Source organism: Zootoca vivipara, chromosome 6, assembly GCF_965207765.1.
Source record: "Zootoca vivipara chromosome 6, rZooViv2.hap1.1, whole genome shotgun sequence".
Lineage (NCBI taxonomy): Eukaryota > Metazoa > Chordata > Lepidosauria > Squamata > Lacertidae > Zootoca > Zootoca vivipara.
The window spans coordinates 90916017-90935530 of record NC_142589.1 but is presented as its reverse complement, the minus strand read 5'-3'; the positions used below and the strand labels follow the sequence as shown (position 1 = coordinate 90935530).

General features: G+C 49.6%; 1 protein-coding gene across 2 annotated transcripts in view; it reads left to right on the top strand.

Moving 5' to 3' along the window:
- ELL (elongation factor for RNA polymerase II) overlaps positions 1-19514 on the top strand; it is a 53353-nt gene that overhangs the window by 13392 nt on the left and 20447 nt on the right. Inside the window, exons 2-4 of one of the 2 annotated variants that reach the window (XM_060275345.2) lie at positions 8185-8232; positions 11508-11629; positions 12808-12974. In XM_060275345.2, the coding sequence (XP_060131328.2) occupies positions 8185-8232; positions 11508-11629; positions 12808-12974 (337 nt within the window). The remainder of the gene's footprint in view (positions 1-8184; positions 8233-11507; positions 11630-12807; positions 12975-19514) is intronic. The other variant, XM_060275346.2, reaches the window with a different exon arrangement.

Below are 19514 nucleotides of genomic sequence, written 5' to 3'. Positions count from 1 at the left end.
TTGCAAAGTTTTTTGCAGATAAAGTCGCTCAGATTCGGGAAGAGGTAGACTCCACCGTGGGAGCAGGGCCGGGGCGAGGGAGTGCTAGAGTTCTGTCTAGTCAAGTTGCGTGGGATCAATTTCAATCTGTTACCTCCGAGGATGTGGACAGGCTGCTTGGACGAGTGAAACCAACCACCTGTCTCCTTGATCCTTGCCCATCCTGGCTTATAAAAGCTAGCTGGGAAGGGCTGGGTGATGGGCTCCGTGGGGTGGTAAAAGCTTCCCTCTATGAGGGAGTATTCCCAGACCCGCTGAAAGAGGCGGTCATTAAACCGCTTCTTAAAAAAAACATCTTTAGACCCGGCCAATATGGCCAACTATCGCCCAGTCTCAAATATACCATTCTTGGGCAAGCTGATTGAGCGGGTGGTTGCTGAACAACTCCAAGCACGCCTGGAAGAAGCAGACCATTTGGATCCCTTCCAGTCGGGTTTCAGGCCTCATTATGGGACTGAAACTGCCTTGGTCGCACTGGTTGGTGATCTCCGGTGGGCTAGGGACAAAGGTGAGAGCTGTTTCCTAGTTCTGCTGGATCTCTCAGCGGCTTTTGACACCATCGACCATAACATCCTTCTGGACCGTCTAGAGGGGCTGGGAGCTGGGGGCACTGTCATACAGTGGTTCCGCTCCTTCCTCCTGGGCCGTGTTCAGAAAGTGGTAGTGGGGGATGAGTGCTCAAACCCCTGGGCTCTCACTTGTGGGGTGCCTCGGGGTTCTGTCCTCTCCCCCATGTTTTTTAACACCTATATGCAGCCGCTGGGAGAGATCATCAGGGGGGTTGGGCTGGGTGTTCATCAGTATGCGGATGATACCCAGCTCTACCTCTCTTTCAAATCAGAACCAGTGAAGGCGGTGAAGGTCCTGTGTGAGTGTCTGGAGGTGGTTGGAGGATGGATGGCGGTTAACGGATTGAGGTTGAATCCTGACAAGACAGAAGTACTGTTTGTGGGGGACAGGAAGCGGGCAAGTATAGAGAACTCTCTGGTCCTGAATGGGGTAACTGTGTCCCTGAAGGACTAGGTGCGCAGCCTGGGAGTCATTTTGGACTCACAGCTGTCAATGGAGGCGCAGGTCAATTCTGTGTCCAGGGCAGCTGTCTTATCAGCTCCATCTGGTACGCAGGCTGAGACCCCTACCTGCGTGAGGACTGTCTCGCCAGATTGGTGCATGCTCTAGTTATCTCTCGCTTGGACTACTGCAATGCGCTCTATGTGGGGCTACCTTTGAAGGTGACCCGGAAACTACAACTAATCCAGAATGCGGCAGCTAGACTGGGGACTGGGAGCAGCCGCCGAGACCATATAACCATAGCTGTCAAGTTCTCCCCTTTTTTAAGGGAGATTCCCATATGCTGAATAGGCTTCCTCGTGAGAAAAGGGAAAGCTTGACAGCTATGCACATAACACCGGTCTTGAAAGACCTACATTGGCTCCCAGCACGTTTCCAAGCACAATTCAAAGTGTTGGTGCTGACCTTTAAAGCCCTAAACGGTCTCGTTCCAGTATACCTGAAGGAGCGTCTCCACCTCCATTGTTCTGCCCGGACACTGGGGTCCAGTGCCGAGGGCCTTCTGGTGGTTCCCTCACTGCGAGAAGCCAAGTTACAGGGAACCAGGCAGAGGGCCTTCTCAGTAGTGGCACCCGCCCTGTGGAACACCCTCCCACCAGATGTCAAAGAGAAAAACAACTACCAGACTTTTAGAGGACACCTGAAGGCAGCCCTGTTTAGGGAAGCTTTTAAGGTTTAATAAATTATTGTATTTTAATATTTCTGTTGGAAGCCACCCAATATTATTATTATTATTATCCCACTGTTGTTCTGCAGAGGCTGCAATAGTTATAGGTACAACATTTCACATGTGGTGGAACAGCCTTGAAACCCTTTGGGGGGGTATAGGGCGGTATATAAATTCAGTCAATCAATCAATCAATAAAATGTGAACATATATTTATATAATGTCCTTCTGGCAGAGGATGTTCACCAGACTAACCTTTATTACGGGTCAACATGTGCAACGTACCAAAGTTTGGGGTTGTTAACTATTTTTTATAACCTTTGTTATAAAGAACTACCGGCAATTGCTTTTATTTTAGTAGCGGCTCCGAGTCGGAAAGGCACCTCTGTGTATCTCTTGATGGAAACAGAATGCACGGTCTCCCGCTGTTATCAGAAAAATTATCGAAGAGATCATACCCATTGCATAATACAATGTGTAGATTGTTTTGCTGAAATGGGATATCCTTTTGTAAACTACCGTACTTTACTGCTAACTTTACTGGCAAGCTACCAAAATTTTCACTTTTGCAAACATCCAGTATTCAAAAAATGCCTCCCTCTCCCTTTCTTGCTTCCTTGTGTTACAATTTTCACGCTACATCACCCTTCTAATTCCAGTTATGAATTGATATCACTTGACGTAAATTTTTGGCTACGAGTTCCAAATCAGCCCTGCTGGTAATTAATTTAGTCATTTGCAGGGATTTATCGAATACATTGTATACTTTCCCTGTTCTTTATATTTCCTGGTTTCTAGTTCTTCCTGTAAGTTTTGGACATTTCGGCATAGTCCATTTGGCAAACTTAACTGGATTGATCCGTCGGGGAGTGTTGGCGTTCTTTGCTTTTGTATTTTTCTCTCTCTTGCAATTGCTAGGTATTGGAAATTAATAAAACTATATATATTCCTGGCAGGATCTTCCGCTTGGGCTAGGGCAAAGGGATCTCGGTGCAGTTTCCCTGGGTCTTATTTTTCCAGCAGTGCCACCCCCCAGCTAATTACCGCCCCGGCGCCTATTAGCTGTGAGCTCTCGGCTTGCCATCTGACCCCAGCCGAGCCTGCCGTCCTTTGGGTTCTTCCTTTGGCACACCCCACAAAGCCGCTTGGATATTTCAAATCTCTCTTTCTCTCATTAGAGCTGGCAGGAGGGGGGGGAGAGACCTGTGCCTTCTCCCAGCTTAGGAAGGACTCGCCTTTTCCTTCCTGATGTTGTCTCTTCCCCTTCCTTCCTTCCTTCCTTCCTTCCTTCCTTCCTTCCTTCCTTCCTTCCTGTGGCATCAGCACCTCGGAAGCGCACGGGGAGGGGGGAAGAGGGCCTGTTGCGCCTCGCAACCCTAGCGTGCAAGTTACTAGTCCACAAGGAAAACGAGACGGTCACTCTCAAAGCTCTTGACCTAGCTCAAGGTTGTCTTCTGAACTAGCCAGACGTTTAACTGAGAATCAGCCACAGCCAGTCCATCATTTGGAAAACGAGACGTGCCCAAAAATGGCAGCTGGGCAATCCGTTTTGGTGATTGCAACCCTGGTCCAATGAGCCATTTGGCGCCGAGGTTATATATCTGAGTTTCTAACACTGGCTGGCCAGGTCCTGGAAGCTCCCGGGTGTGTGTGTGTGTTCTGTCTCCAAATTCTTAAGTTCCCGGGCCCAGTGCATAGGATGCTGCCTGTATCCTAACATATAGCCGTTTCCGGCAACCTGGCACCTTCCATAAGTTTTGTACTACAACTCCCAACCTGGCGCCGGGTTGCTGGAGCTCATCAGTTGGTTTTGCTGTGGTGGGGGCAGGGGGAGGCGCGGAAAGAGGTTATTTCTGCAGGATCCTTAGCTTTTAAAGAAGCTGCTATTCCTCATGGGTGTAAATTCAGCGCAGGGGCGTAGAACCTCCAGGGAACATGCAATTGTTTGGGCCGAGAAGGGTGCCTTGGCTCCCCCCCCCCGCCCCGCTTGCCTCTCCAGCTTTTCTGCGTCTGCAGCAGCGCATCTCTCTCTCTTGGGGGAGCAGGAGAGAGTTGTGGAAACCATAGGAAACCAGCCTCCCTGCAGGGACAGCCTTTTAAAAGCGCCGCCCCGTCGTTCCGCCTTACGCGGAGAAATACAACCGTACGCTGGTGTCATGAGGGAGCAGGCTCCAGTCTGTTCCCAGGTCTAACAGAGTGTCTCGTGGGGCGGGGAGGGGGGGAATCCAAGCAGAGAGAACCCCCAAGTCCCTTTAGAGCTGGCAGAGCCGTCAGGATGGGGCGGTGGCAGTCGGAAATAAGTCTGCGGAAGTTGCTAGTCCACAAGACAAACGGTTTCCGAGCCTGCCTTGGGTGGCTGTGCGGTAGAGCAGCTGCTTTGCATGTAGAAGGTCCCAGATTCAATATTCAGCGGCGTTCTCCAGGTATGGCAGAGAGAGAGAGAGAGAGAGACTTTTGATGAAACATGGCAAGTTACAGCCGGTCAGTTCACCTACCTCGCAGGGTCGTTGTAGGGGTGAACTCAGATATATCAGCTAATCAACAAATGGCACCTGAAACCTAGGTTGCAGTCACCACAACTGAATTTCTAGGTACCTTCTTTTCTTTTTGCAGCGAAGTTTATTATTATTATTTATTTCAAAAATATTTTTATTGGAAGTTTTCACCGTAAAGATGCAATAAGAACCAATCTAATCCAAATAAGAAAGAGATAAAGATGAGCATAAATAAGGCAATAAAAAGCAAGGTGTGAGAGAGAAAAGAAAGAAAAAGAAAACAAAATAGATTTTTTTAAAACCCTATCACTAAGTTGTGCCGTATCCTTTATTCGTATACAGGAAAGTAGACATTCCCAGCTCTCACCCGGGAACTTCTTTTTCTTCCCCACCCTGGGAGATCCTTTCTTTTATACTGCTTTATATTTTTTTTGGGGGGGGGGAATCCCAGCCTTTGACAGCGCATTGAAACCTCAGATGAAATCCAGAATAAAACGAACCCAAACTTCAAGGAAAATACTTCAGATCCTTCTCTAAGGGACATTTTGCTTTCCCCGTATTTATTTACCTACTCAGTTTATAGAGCTGCCCCATAGCAGAACGACTCTAGGAAGGCAGGGTAGTGCAGTGGTTAGAGCGTCGGACCAGGACCTGGGAGATCAGGGTTCGAATCCGCACAAATCTCACTGGGGGTGACCTTGGAGTCAGTTACAGCCTTCCTCGCAGGGTCGCTGTAGGGATTAACTTGGGGGGGGGGCTGAACCAGGGACTCCTTGGAGAAAAGCATGGGAGATAAATACAACAAATATGCTCTTCTGCTGACCTGCTTAAGAAAGCTGGAGGGGCCAGATGGAGGTGTCAGCCGCCAGCCTTGGCACCCAGAGTGGCATCTCCACGTGGTCGCCATCGGACCCGCGCCAGTCGCAAAACGCGCCTGTCTAATTTCTGACACTGGGTGTGGACATTGCTGAGCTCGATGAACCCACTGTACAAGGCTGCTTTCTGTGTTCTTATGCGTGCCCCTTGTTTATGTGTCTGTTTGCGGATCTGTACGTTGCGCTCGCATAAAAAAAATATATCAAGGATTTTTAGAAAAGCCATGAAGTGTTAGCAACAAATACTTAACCGTTCAGAAGAGAAAATCGCGTCATTTGCGGGAATAGGTTCTGTGTGGGATGTTTCGGAAGGGAGAAACCAAACTTCGTTATCTACAAAAGTTTTGCAGACTTTTCTCCCTGAATGCCTGGGGGCATCATGCCTCCACTTGCCACAAGCAACCCTAATGTGTGTTTCAGGAACCCCCCCCCCCCAGCTTAGCTTCTCGATTCTCATTTGCCTTCCTCCTTCCTGCCAACTTTCTGTTTCGAAACCTTTGCTGAAAAAAAGCGTCTTTTTTTTTTTTTAAGATAAGTCTGAATACAGGGACACCGGAAGCTTCTGCTTACTGGAAACCAAAAGGCAGAATAAGAATATAATGGGTTTTTTTTAAAAAAAAATTAAAAATCTCTCCCGCCCCTCCTGGTTGGAAGCCAGGGACTTTTTTCCTCTGCAAAAGGGGAAGTTGGCAAGAAGAAGAAGAAGATTAGATACCCTTCCTGAGGGAGGAGAGGAAAGAATAAGTCTTTAAGGTTGGCGAGGGGCACTAAAATGCCCGGCAGCCACACACACACACCCCCGAGAGGCACACACGCATACCCCAAAGTTATTTTTGCCGCTGCCCCATCTGTGCGTTTTCTCCATCAGTTGCATAAAAGCGTGGCGCAGCTTTGAGTGTGCGCACACAAATATACACTCGCACTGGAGGGACAGAGGACAATGGCAATGCAAAGCCGGGCGCTCAATCTCTGGCTTTTGCAAAGTAATGTTTTCTATTAACGGCCCGTGACTTCTAGCTCCTAAGGAGGTGAAGAGAAGCTTGAAAGTGTGCTCCTGGGGAACCTCAAAATCCGAGTCGGGGGTACTTTGCGGGAGCGGATTGATTCATCAAAACTATGGGTAGGCAAACTAAGGCCCGGGGGGCCGGATCAGGCCCAATCGCCTTCTAAATCTGGCCCGCGGACGGTCTGGGAATCAGCGTGTTTTTACATGAGTAGAATGTGTCCTTTTATTTAAAATGCATCTCTGGGTTCTTTGTGGGACATAGGAATTCGTTCATTTCCCCCGCCCAATATAGTCTGGCCCCCCACAAGGTCTGAGGGATAGTGGACCAGCCCCCTACTGAAAAAGTTTGCTGACCCCTAATCAAAAGTTGAATTGCTTGATCGGGGCGCTCCCCCCCCCGCCCCCCGGGATGGGCCAGATATTTATCTCGCTGCTGCCGCCGCGTCCACACAAGCCAGCTTCTTATGTCCGGTGATGGGCAGACCGGTGGTCCTGCCCACTTGCCTAAAGCTGGCCAATAGGAGAGAGCGACCAAGTAGGATCGAAGCCCTCGCCCATCAACTGTGTGTGCTTCAATCCTGCGTTCTGCATGGATTGAACCCGGCCTTCAAGGCGGCCTCTCCCGATGGACAGGTTCAGGCCCTGCTTTCCGGAACAGCAGAAAACAAGACTTTTCCCACCTTCCACGTGGCAGCCCTTGAGGGATTTGGAGACAGATGCCCTCTCCCCTTCTAACAAGGGCAACCACCCTGCGATTTTATGTTGCGCTGCCCTATAATCTGCTCTGCCGTTGCATGAGGTTGCCATCCTGCTGGGGTGCTGGGCAGGTGCGCGAGCGCAGGAAGTGAGGGCAAAGCAGTATTGTTCAGTACTGAGAGTTCATCTGAATCTCCTGTTTTCACTTAATAATAGCGTCGCCCTTTCTAGTTTCTAGAGCCTTGAAAGCTTGCGGGCAGCGCCTGGGAAACCTCAGAATCTGCTTGTGGCTCCTGGGCGGCCCAGGCCAGGTTTCCACCCTGCCCAACCAGCCAGATGCAGAAGCAATGGAAGGAGGGGAAGTCCACCCCCACCCCCCGCTGAGCAGCTGGTATTTGGAGATAGACTCCCTCTGTGGGTGGGAGTTTTGCTGTGGCCTCTGTGAACTCGAGCAGAAGTGGATGAAGTTCATTTAAAAAATAATAAAAAGCAGGCACTCTTTGAGAGCTACGTCTTGCGTCACCAGCCTCTCGGTTCTCTCAACAAGGAAGGTTCTCTGCTTTCCTAGTAGTCCTTATTAAATCTCATTTCCCAGCTGAAATCACCCAGGGCAGACAGAAGGAAGGACTTTTTCGCATAGCGTGTAGCTAGAACTGCGGGACTCGCTTCTGCAGGGGGCGGGGGACCCCGAGGGTCTTCTAGACCAGGCACCCCCAAACTTTGGCCCTCCAGATGTTTTGGACTACAGTTCCCATCTTCCCCAACCACTGGTCCTGTTAGATAGGGATCATGGGAGTTGTAGGCCAAAACATATTGAGGGCCGCAGTTTGGGGGTGCCTGTTCTAGACCAACCCCGTGCATTGCCTGAATCTCAACTAAAACATCCAGGGTTTTAAACATCTGTTCAAAAGCCTCCAAAGAAGGAGAGTCCACAACCTCCAGGGGGTGGGGACCGTACCACCATCAAACGGCTCTCGCTGTCAGAAAGTTCTTCCTGATGTTGAGTCTGAATCTCCTTGTAACTTGAATCCATTGCCGCGAGCGGGGAAGAGTTGCTTCTGTTGTCGTCCGGTCCTGTTGGGGCGTCTCTTTGGCCACGGCGAGGGCACACCGTCCTCCTTTCGGCCTGATGCAGCTGATACCTGTTCTCCTCTTCAGCTTCTCGTGGTTCTTAAATGGAGCCTCCGAGAGCAGAGGCAGTCTACCTTAGAATGGCAGAGGAGGAGGAGGAGGAGGTTGCCCATTGTGAAGACTCGGGTCTGATTTCAGCTGTTGCAAGAGTCTCCTTAAAGATCCCCACATTCATTTCTCTCCTCTCTGCCACTTTCTTTCCAGGACTCGGTGGCGCTGAAGCCGTCAATTCAGTTTGAAGGAAGCCAAGGGGTAAGTCAGAGGCCTGTGAACGAATGTAAAAAAAAAAAAAACTGCTTTGCTCTCTCTCCTTTAAAGAAATGCATTTAAAAAAAACACCCAAGTAAATCTGAATGACTCAGAGGCCCATGAACCTCCGGGGATCTAAGCGCTCCAGGTGGAGCTGCGTATTGTGAGGCATATCCAATTTTTCCACTCGCATGTTTTCATAGAATCGCAGAGTTGGAAGGTGGTCCCGACGGTCATCTAGCCCAACCCCCTGCAATGCAGCTGTAAGAACAGCCTTGCGGGATCAGGCCAGGGGCCCATCTAGTTGCCAGCCACAGCTGCCGTTAACCATCGGGAATTGAACCCAGGACCTTCAAGTGGCTGGGGAAACCCAACCAGATGGGTGGGGTATAAATTATATTGTTGTATTCTGCATGCAGAGCAGATGCAAGCTGCAGACTGTTCCTCCTGAAGTCCATCCTTGAACCAGGCCGAATTCTACCACAACTCTTCCCCTTCTTGCAAAAGCCCAAATGTGGGTTTGTTTGTTTTAAAGTTCCTAGTCCCTGGGGTGTATGGTGTTAGGGCGATAGGTAGTGCCTCTGTTGAGGGACATGTTCCGCTCCTTAGAGGGTAACTTGGTCCCCACCCTGCAATCCGCTCTCAACCTGTGGCTCCTAAAAGCTGTCAGCAGGCGACAGCGGTCATAATCCCGGGAAACGGCTTCGACTGCCCGGCTAAACCAGGGGAGGGGAGCCGATGGGCCCCAAACCCTCGGGGAGTTAGGGGCTTCCTCTGCAAGCGAAGACAGGCTCTGATGGACGAGGACAATAGGGGGGTCCAACGGTCAAGAAGGGGGTTTCTGTCTGTGCAGAATTGAGGGGCAGATGGGGCTCGTCCACCTGGGAAGGGAGCCCATCTAGGAGAAGGAAAACTCTGACCCCAAACCTTCCTTTGGACCCCATCTTTGAGGCCGAGACGGGGGTCTTGTCGTCTGGGCAGCCCGGGACCCCCAGACACACCACCCAGAGCTGTACCCCGGGAGGGGGGATATATTTGGTGCTTGCTAACACAGGGCGCTGGTGGCACTGTGGGTTAAACCACAGAGCCTAGGGCTTGCCGATCGGAAGGTTAGCGGTTCAGATCCCCGTGATAGGGTGAGCTCCCGTTGCTCGGTTCCAGCTCCTGCCCACCTAGCAGTTCGAAAGCACGTCAAAGTAGATAAATAGGTAGCGCTCCGGCGGGAAGGTAAACAGCGTTTCCGTGCGCTGCTTTGGTTCACCAGAAGCGGCTTTGTCATGCTGGCCACATGACCCAGAAGCTGTACACCGGCTCCCTCAGCCAATAACATAAGCTGAGCGCTGCAACCCCAGAGTTGTCTGTGACTGGACCCTAACGGTCAGGGGTCCCTTTACCTTTACCTAACACACATATTTAACTCCCACCCACCCACCCCCCGGAGGCACACTCCCAATATCTCTTGAGACAGGCGGTTGCAAAACGCCACGACCTGCCACAGAGCGTGGGGCTTACCGGAGCATAGCCTTCCTAAAAAGTGGGCCAACCGAACCCCATTGCGCAGATGAGGAAGACCGAGGCTTGGCTTAATGGCCTCTCCGGCGCTGAGATGGGACAATGGGATTTCGGTTAGGAGGTTCAGAAACCGGGACGAATCTCGTAGGCGCCTCCTAAAAAGAAAATGAAAAAAAAGCTAGTTCAGATATGAGTTTTCAGTAGGAAACTAGAAACGGCCGTTATTCTATTCTTGGGGCTGTTTTGTTGGAAACTGAGCCTTTTCTCTTTCCCTGTTTCACTTTGTGAGAGCTGCTGCTGCTGCTGCAGCTGACCTCTCTCTGTCAGGCAGAACGGTTCCCGAGCACCCTCTGCAAGATCCACTTCTGCCCTTAAGCTGGGAACTGGGGTGGAGGCTTGCAAAGGGCACCCCCGCAACGAATTTTTTAAAGAAAAGAATGTCGGCGACAGCACAACCCTAGACAAAAGAGCCCTCAGGTGCCTCCTTGGCGTGGAGCCCCCGCAAGCAGAAAGCTGGCTTGTCAGGGATTTTGCTCTGACATTTTCCTACCTGCGGGATATTTGTGGGTGGGTGGGTGTTTTACATGGCGCTCTAACCACAGAGCCACGGCAATCGGAATGTGGCAACTTGCCTTACATCGAGTCAGAGTATCGGCCCATTAGCAGTGTCAACAGTGGCCGGCACAAGCTCACCAGGGTTTGGGTCAGAGGGTGGGGTGTGAGCCCTACCCTCCCTGGCAATGCTGAAGGGTGAACCTAGAGCCTTCTGCATGTCGAGCAGCTGTTCTGACCACCGAGCATGGCCGCCACTGGCCAAGAAATGAGTTGGTTGTGGTTTCTCTACTGCAGGTCCTGGTTTCTTCTTCTGATTATTTATTAGATGTATATATTGCCCTTCCTCGAAAGATCTCAGGGTGGTTCATAAGGTAAAAATACAGGATAGAAGCACAAATGAATAGATAAAATAAAAACAACAAGACGCTAGCCCCCCCCTTCCCACAAACACGTTTAAAAGGCTTGGTTGAAGAAGAGCGTCTTTGCCTGGTGCCTAAAGGTGCCAGGCAAGCCTCCCTGGGGAGACCATCCCACAAGTGGGGAGCCACCACAGAAAAGACCCCGTTCTCGTGTTGCCACCCTCTGTACCTCTCAAGGAGGAGGCACGTGAGTAATGCAGGGTCCTGGTTAGTTTATATGGGGATCGCTGGGCTTCCTGCCCCAAAATGTTCCCCACCCCTACCCCTTCCCCATCTGCCCTGCTTCATTTGAGGTTTTTATTTAGCAGAGATAGGACAGCCATCTGACTGTGGTTCTTTAGGAGCGATTCCTACCTTGCAGGGGGTTGGACTAGATGAGCGCTGGGTGCCCCTTCATGGTTCTATGATTCTATCAATAACAACAGCAGCAGTAGCAGCAGCAACAACATAGTAGCGTGTGCGTGTGCGTGTGTGAGTGTTTGTTTGTCATTATTACGCATTCTCTGTTTTTTATTTGACATTTCTACGCTGTGTTCTTCAGATGAAGCGTGGTGGTGTACAAATTTAATAAACAATAATAATAATAGATTGGAGTTTTTTGAACAGAGGTTGGCACCGCCAGATCTGATGGGGGGCATCTTCAGGCGGAATTCCTGCGTTGCAGTGGGTTGGATTGGATGACTCCTGGGCGCCCCTTTCAACTCTCCTATTCCCTTATTCTGTGACCTGCTGGCTAAGGCTTTACATGTACATCTTCTAATGTTTTTTTTTCTTTTAAAAAACCCAACCCAGCACATCTCGATACCTCGGCCGGATGGAGCAGCAGGGGCCCAGACGTTCTCATTTTACCTCTCCAACATCGGGAAGGATAGTCCCCAAGGGAGTTTCGACTGTGTCCAGCAGTATGTCTCCAGGTGAGTTGCCCCGTCCAAGCCCCCCCTCCCCCCATTTGCCATAGCTGGCGATGTGGTTTTTCCGCAGGTGGGGAGCTTCAAACGGGGACAGAACGCCCCAGAAAACTTCCTGGCGCCGATAGGGCAATTTGCAACCCATTGCTTCGACTCAGGGGTGTGAACTTTCCCCCTTTGGCCAGCGGCCGGCGGGGCTGGAGGGGGAAGTGAGCAGGGCACTGGGTGCAAATACTGCCTTTAAACGCTAGGCACGTTTCTGCACATGCTCAGGAACCCCTCTTTGTCCCCCGATCCACACAAGCAGAGTGTTTCGCTAGAGTGGTCCATGCTCTGGTTATCTCCCGCTTGGACTACTGCCATGCGCTCTACATGGGGCTATCTTTGAAAGTGACCCAGAAGCTACAATTAATCCAGAATGCGGCAGCCAGACTGGGGACTGGGAGTGGCTGCCGAGACCACATAACAACGGTCCTGAAAGACCTACATTGGCTCCCAGTACTTTTCCGAGCACAATTCAAAGTGTTGGTGCTGACCTTGAAAGCCCTAAACAGCCTCGGCCCAGTAGACTTGAAGGAGCGTCTCCACCCCCATCGTTCAGCCCTGGACACTGAGGTCCAGCTCCGAGGGCCTTCTGGCGGTTCCCTCCCTGCGAGAAGTGAGGTTACAGGGAACTAGGCAGAGGGCCTTCTCGGTAGTGGTGCCTGCCCTGTGGAACGCCCTCCCATCAGATGTCAAGGAAATAAACAACTGACCTTTAGAAGACAGCTGAAGGCAGACCTGTTTAGGGAAGTTTTTATTGACTGGTGTTTTATCACGTTTTTAATATTTTGTTGGGAGCCACTCAGAGTGGCTGGGGAAACCCAGCCAGATGGGCAGGATATAAGTAATAAATTATGATTATGATTATGATTATTATCATCCTGTGGGCCACACAGGGAGGTTCCAAGGGCCGCATAGCCTAGAAAGCCAGCAAACCGGGAGACTTTTAGAGGAAGGCGAAGAAACAGAGGCGGGTGGGGATTTTAACCCTGGTCTCTCCCAGGCACTCTAACCGCTATGCAACACTGTCTCTGACCTGGGGGTGGCGGCGGCCTGCACTTTATGATCAGGTGCAAGGACCAGGCGGCGGCTTCTTCCCGAAAGACTCAGGTTTTCCATTTCTGCCTCTGCTTACCCTCCAGCAGCAATGGGAACATCCAGCTGGACTGCCTTGGTAGCATCCAGGACAAAATCACCGTTTGTGCCACCGACGACTCCTACCAGAAGGCGAAGCAGAGCATGGCGCTGGTGGAGGAGGAGACCCGGAGCCGGGGGGCCATCGTCATCAAGCCTGGGGGCCGCTATGTTGGTGAGCAGCGACAGCATTGCGCACGGTCAATCTTTTCAGCAGGGGAGGGCCACGAGCGTCTCCGGCCGTGGAGCAGGTCCGGGGAGCCGCTTCAGAACCCTCATTCTCTTGCAAGCAGCCTTCTGGGGGCCACGTGGAACCTCAGCAGACCTCCATTGCGTTTCTCGCACACGAGGCATCAGGTCGTGCCATTATTCCGTGGTTCAGGCCCCTTAGCTCATGTTTGTGGGTTTCTTAACGTACGCTGCCTGAAACGAAAACACACACCCACTTTTAGAGAAAAAAGAAGGGAGCGTTTTCCTGTGTGGGAAAGAGAAACTTGCCACGTTGTCTCCCCAAAAGCTGGAAATCAATAGGGATGTTTTGAACAGGGAACTAGATATCCACCCCTCTGGCACAGTTCTTTCATTGACCCCCCCCCCTGCCCTCCCATGCATGCATCCATTCAATATAGATGATTGCAAGCTGTTGGAGAACAATAACGGCTACATTTGTAAGGGTACCTCTGGCTGAGCTGTTTATTAAGGGTCGTGGAGCAGGCTGCTTTGTGGAAGCATAGTATTGCAGGGGGGGAAGAACCCCCCCCCAAAGGTCATCCAGCCCAACCCTTTGCAGTGTGGGAATCTCAGCTAAAGAACACTTGACAGACCAACCCAGGTCTTTCAAAGTCACCAGTAGGCCTGCCTGGGTGATAAATCGTTGTATTGTCCCAAACTGGTTCGAAGTCCATATTGTGATATCGGGTTCATAGTTTTTGACCTGGCAGTCTAATCGCGAATCACGATCCATGTTCAGGCTGGACGATTATCGTACCAAACCTGTCTGAAGTCTGTATCGCGACAGCTTAATTCCCGAACATTTTGGCTCCCGCACGCCGCAAACCCAGAAGTGACTGTTCCGGTTTGCGAACTATTTTTGGAAGCCAAAGGTCTGACGGCTTCCGATTGGCTGCAGGAGCTTCCTGCAGCCAATCGGAAGCCGCGCTTTGGTTTCTGAAAGTTTTGGAAGTCGGACGGTCTTCTGGAATGGATTCCGTTCGACTTCCAAGGTACGAATGTATTGATTTGATGATTTTTGACCTGTCAATATATCGCGACGTGTGTTGGGCAGGGCCGGTCGATGCATCGTCCAAACCCAGCTTGAAGTCTGTATCGTGATACTGGTTTCATAATTTTTATCCTGCCAGTATATTGCAAATCGTATTTGTGTGTGCTGTGCAAAAATCACAGTGCGGGGGGAACCGTGAAGCCAGCCCATGCCTCAACATAGCTCCAGCCTAGTTCCAGACATTGTGATATATCGGTATATCGCGATGTTTACCTGGTGATATATCACGAAGTTGAAAACAAGATATAGCCCAGCCCTAGGGAAGTTTTTTTTTTTATGTTTGGTGTTTTATCTTGATTTTAATATTCTGTGGTGAGCCACCCAGAGTGGCTGGGAAACACAGCCAGATGGGCGGGGTATGTATAAATAAATAAATATTATTAGTTACAAGGGACCCAGGTGGTGCTGTGGGTTAAACCACGTAGAGTCTAGGGCTTGCTGATCAGAAGGTCGGCGGTTCGAATCCCTGCAACGGGGTGAGCTCCCGTTGCTCGGCCCCAGCTCCTGCCCACCTAGCAGTTTGAAAGCACATCAAAGTGCAAGTAGATAAATAGGGACCGCTCCGGTGGGAAGGTAAACGCCATTTCCGTGCGCTGCTCTAGTTCGCCAGAAGCAGCTTTGTCATGCTGGCCACATGACCCGGAAGCTGTCTGCGGACAAATGCCAGCTCCCTCGGCTGATAGAGCGAGATGAGCGCCGCAACCCCAGAGTCGGACACGACTGGACCTGATGGTCAGGGGCCCCTTTACTTTTACCCCTTTATTATTAATTACAGGTAGGTAGCTGAATTGGTCTGACGTAGTCGAAACACACACACAAAAATCCTTCCAGTAGCACCTTAAAGGGACCCCTGCCCATTAGGTCCAGTCGTGACCGACTCGGGGGTTGCAGCGCTCATCTCGCGTTATTGGCCGAGGGAGCCGGCATACAGCTTCCAGGTCATGTGACCAGCATGACAAAGCCACTTCTGGCGAACCAGAGCAGCGCACGGAAACGCCGTTTACCTTCCTGCCAGAGAGGCAAACTCAGTCGGTCTCTAAGGTGCTACTGGAAGGAATTATTATTATTATTATTATTATTATTATTATTATTATTATTATTATTATTACTACTACTGATCAGGAGGGAGCCCATTTTAGACTCTTTGAGCTGACGGTGCCTGGCCTGCCTCTCTCGCCCTTCCTCCGCAGAGTCTGTGTCTGTAAACAGGAGCAGATTGCAGATTGCTGAGTTATCCCTGACACATCGTTTTGCTGTGCATTTGGCAGCCAGACTCTTGCAGGAGCAAGCAATGGCAGGAAGTGTGTGTTTTCCTGTGTGCTGGGAAGAACAAGGGTGTGTTTTTTTCCTTGTTGGGAGGAGACGGGAAGCCTTATCAGCAAGCAATAAGAGGCGACAGGCCTCTCCGCAGCGGCCTTCCTGCCAAAACGAAAAGCTTCGGAACTTTTCCTGGGGCAAAGTTTCCTTTCCTCTGGGAAATTTTCTTCCAGCGCAAATTAGGTGTTCGTTGGACGGCTGTCAGCCAAGCGTGAATCTCCTCCTAAACACAGCCTTCTATAGCAAAGGTTCTCTGCGTCAGAGAGAGAGGGAGAACAGCTGTAACGAACAATGATTATTATTTTTTAAAATGAAAGACAAGGCTATAAAACCAGGCATGTACTGTAGACTGAGTTCAGTTGCACAGGGGTTAGAATGTTGTTGTTTAGTCGTTTAGTCGTGTCCGACTCTTCGTGACCCCATGGACCAGAGCACGCCAGGCACTCCTGTCTTGCACTGCCTCCCGCAGTTTGGTCAAACTCATGTTGGTAGCTTCGAGAACACTGTCCAACCATCTTGTCCTCTGTCGTCCCCTTCTCCTAGTGCCCTCAATCTTTCCCAACATCAGGGTCTTTTCCAAGGATTCTTCTCTTCTCATGAGGTGGCCAAAGTATTGGAGCCTCAGCTTCACGATCTGTCCTTCCAGGGAGCACTCAGGGCTGATTTCCTTAAGAATGGATAGGTTTGATCTTCTTGCAGTCCATGGGACTCTCAAGAGTCTCCTCCAGCACCATAATTCAAAAGCATCAATTCTTCGGCGATCAGCCTTCTTTATGGTCCAACTCTCACTTCCATACATCACTACTGGGAAAACCATAGCTTTAACTATACGGACCTTTGTCGGCAAGGTGATGTCTCTGCTTTTTAAGATGCTGTCTAGGTTTGTCATTGCTTTTCTCCCAAGAAGCAGGCGTCTTTTAATTTCGTGACTGCTGTCACCATCTGCAGTGATCAAGGAGCCCAAGAAAGTAAAATCTCTCACTGCCTCCATTTCTTCCCCTTCTATTTGCCAGGAGGTGATGGGACCAGTGGCCATGATCTTGGTTTTTTTGATGTTGAGCTTCAGACCATATTTTGCGCTCTCCTCTTTCACCCTCATTAAAAGGTTCTTTAATTCCTCCTCGCTTTCTGCCATCAAGGTTGTGTCATCTGCATATCTGAGGTTGTTGATATTTCTTCCGGCAATCTTAATTCCAGCTTGGGATTCATCTAGTCCAGCCTTTCGCATGATGAATTCTGCATATAAGTTAAATAAGCAGGGAGACAATATACAACCTTGTCGTACTCCTTTCCCAATTTTGAAACAGGGGTTTGAAACAGGGGTTGCACAGGGGTTAGAATAAGAAAGTGCAAATAAAGAATATCAGCACTTATCCGAATGGCAAGTATAAATTTAGATTTGCTTAGCTTGTGACAAGCATTGTCTTGAAAATGACAAGTGTAAGTTACAAAGCAATGGCAAATTGCATAAGAAGGTGCGTGGAGTCTGTCGTTCTTGTTGGAATCTCAAATGAGGCACGATTTCCTCTGTTATAGAGGTGAGAGGTACACCTGGTGTCAGATTTTGGGGCTGTTTTCTATTGAGTTGCAACTACTTTTCGGAGCCGCCAGTGTCGTACAGAAGACAGTTCTTTTGACAATATGTCTGCATTGGCGAAACCCAAACGCATTCGCTGACGTTAATTTTGGCCAGGAAACAACAGTTTCTTTCGTAAGGCTGATCATTTCCATCCAAATTAAACCCCCAAAATATTGCACCAATTTACATGGATGCCCCTGGGGTTGTCTCTGCGATAACTCAGCCACTAGCAGGGGCCAGCAAACATTTTTCAGCAGGGGGCCAGTCCACTGTCCCTCAGACCTTGGGGGGGGGCAGACTATATTGGGGGGGGGTGACAAATTCCTATGCCCAACAAATAACCCAGGGATGCATTTTAAATAAAAGCACACATTCTACTCATGTAAAAACACACTGATTCCCAGACCATACGCGGCCTGGATTTAGAAGGCGATTGGGCCGGATCCGGCCCCGGCACCTTAGTTTGCCTACCCATGCATGAGTTTTAATCTCAGGGTCACAGGTTGGAACCCCACATTGGGCAAAGCGTCCCTGAATTGCCAGCAGGATGGATCTAATTTAAATCAAATGGATTTCAATCACAATTTCAATCACTTAGTCAGTAAGACTTGATTTAAATCTTCTTTCTTTTTTTTACAGAAAGACTCATTCTTGCTGGTAGAATCTTAATATTTACAACCAGATGAAGGTTTCATTCTCAGAATAATAATTTTCCAGCGTAGCTTTTAACAGTTACATCAAAAATTACTGATTTGGTTATACTGCTAGAAATACATAGACAGATAATTATGAAATTGTTGTGAGGTTTAACAAGTTAACTGTTTATATTTGGACAGCGTTTCTGCTGTTGGAAGGAGAAAAATAATCACTTCCTTAATAGCAATTTATTTAACTAAAACAATAACATTATAGCATATGTATCCATGTTTGTTAACTGGTGTGGTTAAACATTTTTTAAAAAAACAGCTTAGACTGAGTTTTAGCACACATGAGAAACTTAAAACAAATCCTCATTTCCTGATGAATAGCCTGTGGACTGTAAGGTAAAGGTAAAGGGACCCCTGACCATTAGGTCCAGTCGTGACCGACTCGGGGGTTGTGGCGCTCATCTCGCATTATTGGCCGAGGGAGCCGGCGTACAGCTTCCAGGTCATGTGGCCAGCAAGACTAAGCCGCTTCTGGCGAACCAGAACAGCACATGGAAATGCCGTTTACCTTCCCGCTGTCTGTAGCGGTTCCTATTTATCTACTTGCACTTTGACATGCTTTCGAACTGCTAGGTTGGCAGGAGCTGGGACCAAGCAACGGGAGCTCACCCCGTCACAGGGATTCGAACCGCCGACCTTCTGATCGGCAAGCCCTAGGCTCAGTGGTTTAACCCACAGCGCCACCTGGGTAATGTAACTTAAATAGAAAATCTTTAGAAAGATTTTTCCTCCAAAAGCATTTTATTTTAAAAATCCAATTTAAGTAAAAAAAAATTTCAATTTTTAAAATCATTGATTTTTATCCACCCTGATTGCCGGGAGTTTGACTCGGTGGCCCGGGGTGTGTGTGTGTGTGTGTGTGTGTGTGTGTGTGTCCCCTTCCAGCTCTACAATTCTATGATTCCCACCATCTGTTGAACTTCCTTTCCTAAAACATTGAGGTGCTGTTGTTGTTTGGGCAAAGCTTCTCAAACGTCCAGCCTCTGTACTTGAAATAAAATAAAAACGGAGAGCAGCTTTGACCTTGCAAGCTTTGCCTGTATTCTAGGAAGGCGAGGGTTTTCGGTGTGCATTTGTTTTTAGAAAAGGAAATCGAGGCGAACCAGGAACAGGAAGCCCCTTCATCTCGGAACGCAATCAGCCCCGTTCCGGCCTCCTATCTGATTTAGGTTCCTAAGAAAAAAGGAAGCTGCATTCTGCCACGTCAGATCCTGTGGTCTAGTTCAGTGGTGCCTGCGCAAACTGGCAGCCTTTGGTGACTCTCTAGAGCAGGGTTTGGGGGGGGGGCCTTTCGGGGCTACCACGACCCAGCATCGTTTTCTAGCCAAACGATAGAAGTGGAGTCCAATAAACTCGGAATATTACAGTCTGTTGTATAAAGCCGCTGGTACCAAACGGCAAAAACACTTTCCCAGCCAGTCATTTCTTAGAGTCTGCACATCAAGCTTGCCTGTTGGAGACACATATATAGAAAGCCATCACTGCTTTTTTCAGTTTCGAAAGATCTCTCCGGTTGTTCCAATATCTCTGGTCTCTCGGGAGCTCGGGAAGGCTGTTAACAAGGTGTTGTAGCTGCAGGTACAGCGGTGCCCCGGTTTTCAGACGCAATCCATTCCGGAAGACCGTTTGACGTCCGAAACTGTCGGAAACCGAGGTGCAAAGGGCGTAAAAATGCAGAAAAATGGGGCAGGGGGGAATAACACACACCCCCAGCGGAAGCCATTCGATTTCCGAGGCGCGTTAAAAACAGAACCATTTACTACCGGGTTTTCAGCGTTTGTAAACCGAAACGTCCGGCTTCCGAGACGCTCCGAAAACCAAGGTACCACT